Here is a 4,673-nt window from a genome sequence, read left to right on the forward strand (position 1 = left end):
AGGGGGCCGGGGCGGGGAGCCGGAGAAGAGAAAGCCGGGGGGCTGGCGAGACGGCCGGAGCGGCGGGCGGAGGCCCCAGCGGACGTCGCCCGCCGCGGGAGGCGCGCAGGGCCGGGGCTGCAGGCGGAGGCGGGGCGGGGGGCGGCAGGGAGGGAGGGAGGTAGCGGGGTCTTTGCAGGAGAGGGGGCCCCGAGGCCGGGAGTCGCGGGATCCCTGCCACCACACACCCTGCGCGCCCGCGAGACGGGCTCCAGACGCCTGCTTGCTTTTAGAAAATTAAGCTCGCCAAGCCAGGCATCCCCGGGCCGCCGCGCCGAGCAGAGTGCCCCCCTGTCCCCCCGCCGCGGGACCCCTCCTCTTCTCCTCCCGCTCCCCGGCGAGCCGCACAGCCTGGGCGGGGTCACCGCCTCGGAGCCACCGCCCACCTGCCGGGGTCGGGGCGGGGGCTGGGGCCGTGGGCGGGGTGTGAGTGGGTGTGTTCGAGGGGCGGGGGCCTGCTGCCATCCCGATAAGAAATGCCTCGGTGCCGCGGGCACCTACCCGCCGGGCCAGGGAGGCGAGCTATATAAGGCCGCGCGCCCGGAGCCGCCGCGCCGTCGGAGCGGGAGTGCTGCGCGCCCAGGCGCCCGGAGCGCACGGCCGGCTCGAGGGCCGCAGCCATCCCGCCCTCGCACCCCAGCCTCCTGCATCCCCTCCGCAGCCGCGCCGCCAGCTCCCGGGAGGTGCCATGCGCCGCGCGCCGAGCGGAGGTGCCGCGGCCCGCGCCTTGGTCCTGGCCGGCCTCTGGCTGGCCGCGGCCGCGCGCCCCTTGGCCTTGTCCGACGCGGGCCCGCATCTGCACTACGGCTGGGGCGAGCCCGTCCGCCTGCGGCACCTGTACGCCACCAGCGCCCACGGCGTCTCGCACTGCTTCCTGCGTATACGCGCCGACGGCGCCGTGGACTGCGAGCGGAGCCAGAGCGCACACAGTGAGTGCCGGCAGGCCCCCTGCCCCCACCCCGCAGCCCCCCTCACGCCCGGGATCCCCATGCTTGGGCACCCGGGCTCTGGGACCCGTGCCCAGACCCCCATCCCCCCCAGGCAGCGCCCAGAGCGAAGGGGGGGGGGTTCCCGCGCGGGCACAGGCGGCACCCACGTGTTGTGGGCTCCCGCGGGTGCCAGCTGTGGCTTCTCGCTTTGCTTGCGCCCAGGCTTGCTGGAGATCCGAGCGGTCGCCCTGCGCACCGTGGCCTTCAAGGGCGTGCACAGCTCCCGCTACCTCTGCATGGGCGCCGACGGCAGGATGCGGGGGCAGGTAAGTGTCTGGCGTGCGGGGTGCGCCCCGCGCCAGCTCTCGGGATTTCTTGGCTCCCTCTGCGGCGACCCGCGTGGAGCCGCGGGGCGGGTGGCGCCGGTGTCCCGCGTTGCTCTGCGGTGTGAGCAGCCGCCTGTGTGTCTCCTTTGAGGCCGCGGCGGGCGCAGCTGGAGGGAGGAAGCCCATTGATATGAAACAGGAAAGCGCCCACCTTCAGCCGGGGCTTGCGCGTGTGTGGTCCTCAGCCTCCTCCCCCCGCTCCCCCCCCCCCCCGCCCTCAAGGGTAAGAGAAAAGAAAGAGAGAGGGGGAAAAGGGCACATCTACAAATTACGAATTTTTAAAATCTCCACCAACTCCGGGGTGTGTGGGAGGCAGTGCATTCGGCACTGGCCAGATGTGCTTCCAGTTTTCCACCCGAGAAGGCGGCCGTGCGGTTCAGATGCGGGCGAGCCAGCAGCGCATTCCCGCGGTGCCGCGGTCGGGGCGGGCGCACCTGTGCCGAGAAGGCGCTCGGCTGGGGGGGCTGGGGAGATCCAGGTAGCCGCCGAAAGCCGCGGCAGGCGCACACTTCCTGCCGGGGCTCTGGTCCCGGGAACAAAGGCTGCGAGTTCAAAGGAACGCGCCCCCAGGCCCCAGGCGCGCCTGGGGCTGTGTGAGGTCCCCGGGGGCCCCCAGGCCTCCCACACACAACACACAGAGCCCTGGGCCCCCGGGAGGAGCGGGGCCAGGGCACGAAGATGCAAATCTGGCCCGGGGCAGGCCTTTTGTGAGCCGAAAGGGAAGCATTAGCGAGTGTGACATTTATCTGTGCAAAAAGAGCGAGACGGAGGAGGAGGGGCGGGGCTGAAAGCCGACACCGGAGCCCCTGCCGGCCCCCTCCCCCGTGTCACTTTTGTTGTTTTGACGCTAATGGGTGAGGGGGGGCTCGGGGCGAGGAGAGGGGGAAAGGGGCTCTCCACCTAAAATCCCTTCCTGCCTGTTGAGCTCACTGGCGCGGCTGGGCACACACGGAGACTTAAAAGTCGCGCCGTCTCCTGGGAAGGTGAACCCCTTCCATTCTTTGCAAGGAGAAAGGATGTCGGTTTCTCCCCGCCCCGGACATCCGAAATATTTCCATTGTTCATCTGTTCATTCACTTTTTTTTTTTTTTTTGAAATGCAAGAGAACTCACTGCCGCTGCCAGGCAGCGCCGCGGCGGCTGCGGCTTTGTCCTCGTGCCCTGGTGGCCCGGCAGGAGCCGGTGCTCGGTGTCTTATCAGCCCATGGCTCACCACCTGCAGTTCAATGACCTCGGTGGATGGAGGCTGACTGGGCCAGGGCTGCAGCCACCGCCCAGCCCCCTCCCGGCCCCGCGCTGTCCTCTGGCCCCCACGCGGGATGCCACCTCCCGCATCTCGGCTCCGCCCAGGCTGCCTGCGTGCAGGGCCAGGGACAGATTCCCGCCCCCGCCTCCCTCCGGCACACATTTCCGGTCCTCCCGCTGGGTGCAGCCCCCTCCCTCGCCTGGGGGGAGGGGCTGCTCTTCCTGGCAGGCTGCCTGGGCCCTCTGGGGGGGGGGGGGGCCTGGGATGGCAGCGGGCCCGGAGGTTCCAGCAAGCTGATTCTTAGTGGAAGGCTCCCTCACAACCGGGCTTACCGGTGTTCTCCCCAATGCCAGTGGTGACAGAGGTGGGCTGAGTGCCTGTCCCGCCTGTCAGTGGTAGGGCTCAGGACACAGGTGGGGCTGACAGATGGGGAGAGGGAGGCCCTGGGGCAGCCGCAGCCCAGGCTCACTGGCCACCCCGCCCCGCGTCCCCCATGTCCCCGCAGCTGCAGTACTCGGAGGAGGACTGTGCCTTCCAGGAGGAGATCAGCTCCGGCTACAACGTGTACCGCTCCACGACGCACCACCTGCCCGTGTCTCTGAGCAGTGCCAAGCAGAGACACCTGTACAAGACCAGAGGCTTCCTGCCCCTCTCCCACTTCCTGCCCGTGCTGCCCATGGCCTCCGAGGAGACCGCGGCCCTTGGCGACCACCCTGAAGCCGACCTGTTCTCCCCGCCCCTGGAAACCGACAGCATGGACCCCTTCGGCATGGCCACCAAGCTCGGGCCGGTGAAGAGCCCCAGCTTTCAGAAGTAGACGGTGGGCGGAGCCCGAGCGCCTGCAAAGACAGCCCCGGGTCTGGTCCCGTCGTAGCGTTAGGAAGAAGGCTTTAGAGGTTGTACATATTTGGAGTGTCCCCCTAGTGTCTAGACCTGTACGACTGTAAAACTGCAAAGCCCTCCATCTGCCTGGCTGCCCCGAGGCCCCTCCCTGGACACCTTGCCGTGTGCCGTGCTGCTCTGGTAGGCTTGAATGCCCTGGCCGATGGGCAGCTCACTCCCTGTCCCGTCGCTTTCAGCAGAGGCAGCCGGGAGCCCAGCCGGCGGTGCTTCCCATGCCCTGTGAGACTCCAGGGACACGCGGTGCCCACCCCCGTGAGAGCCGCTTGCATCTGGGCCTCTCCCGGCCGGGCTTCAACTCCAGGAAATCTCCGGAGCCCCCCGAGCCAGCCAGGCCGTTCCGATGCCCATTCAGGACCAAGGAGGATGCCCACGGGGCCCCCTCGCCACAGCCAGCGCCCTGTGCCAAGCTCACACTGGCCAGGCAGAGTGCCAGTTCCCCTGAGAGACCTGCGAGCTACCTCCCCCAACCCAGCCCAGGGTGAACACAGCCAATCGCAGCAGCTCCTCCCAGCCACGGGACGGGTTGCCAGGGAACGAGGCCTGCCCAGGACACGTGGGTGCCGAGTGAAGGGCCTTTTGGGATGGGAGCCCTGTCTGCCCTTGGCCTGCAGGGGGTGTGTCCTGCCTGTGTTTCCCCGGCCCCACTCCCCCAGGCCACGGGAAGAAGCAGGCGCCAGCGCCACGAGGGGCGTTCTTAGCCAGCGTGACTATTTATGAGTAATTTATTCTGACGTGTACATCTCTTATTTTCTTACTTTATTTATACCCCAAAGTATATTTATGTGTGTACATGAACTTTGTTTTCTACATTAAAGTGGAGTTGGTTTGTATCTAACGCGTTGTGATGTCCGCCTGGAGAGCTCTGGGGGAGGGGCATGGTAGGGGGGTTGCCAGCAGGAGGCCCCACCCACTCCGCTGCCGCCACCACCGTCCTAGGCGGGGCTGGGAGCTGGCCTGGGGGACAGAGGGTTAAGCTGCCGCCTGCAACACTGTCGTTGTCCTGTGTGAGCGCCGGTTCGAGTCCCAGCTGCTCCATTTCTGATCTAGCTCCCTGCTGATGCACCTGGGAGAGTAATGAAGCAAGGAACGATGGCCCCAAGTGCTTGCTCCTCATGTGGGAGACCGAGAGGAGGCTCCAGACTCCTGGCTTCAGCCTGGTCCAGCTCTGGCC

The 4,673-nt window shown here is 67.7% G+C and overlaps 1 protein-coding gene across 1 annotated transcript; it reads left to right on the plus strand.

Moving 5' to 3' along the window:
* The first annotated feature begins 608 nt into the window (after positions 1 to 608).
* Positions 609 to 4,332, plus strand: FGF19 (fibroblast growth factor 19). Its single transcript, XM_070061525.1, has 3 exons — positions 609 to 968; positions 1,191 to 1,294; positions 3,105 to 4,332. Exons 1-3 carry the CDS (start codon positions 728 to 730, stop codon positions 3,414 to 3,416), a joined length of 657 nt encoding a protein of 218 aa, XP_069917626.1. The 5' UTR covers positions 609 to 727; the 3' UTR covers positions 3,417 to 4,332.
* The last annotated feature ends 341 nt before the right edge of the window (positions 4,333 to 4,673 follow it).

This window comes from Oryctolagus cuniculus, chromosome 1, assembly GCF_964237555.1.
Source record: "Oryctolagus cuniculus chromosome 1, mOryCun1.1, whole genome shotgun sequence".
In the NCBI taxonomy this organism is placed as follows: domain Eukaryota; kingdom Metazoa; phylum Chordata; class Mammalia; order Lagomorpha; family Leporidae; genus Oryctolagus; species Oryctolagus cuniculus.

Bases quoted from the DNA above. Each gene is read 5' to 3' on its own strand.
- FGF19 (XM_070061525.1), top strand. From the start codon at position 728: ATGCGCCGCGCGCCGAGCGGAGGTGCCGCGGCCCGCGCCTTGGTCCTG. The intron at 969-1,190 runs GTGAGTGCCGGC...GCTTGCGCCCAG, and splicing joins GCGGAGCCAGAGCGCACACA to GCTTGCTGGAGATCCGAGCG. The intron at 1,295-3,104 runs GTAAGTGTCTGG...ATGTCCCCGCAG, and splicing joins ACGGCAGGATGCGGGGGCAG to CTGCAGTACTCGGAGGAGGA.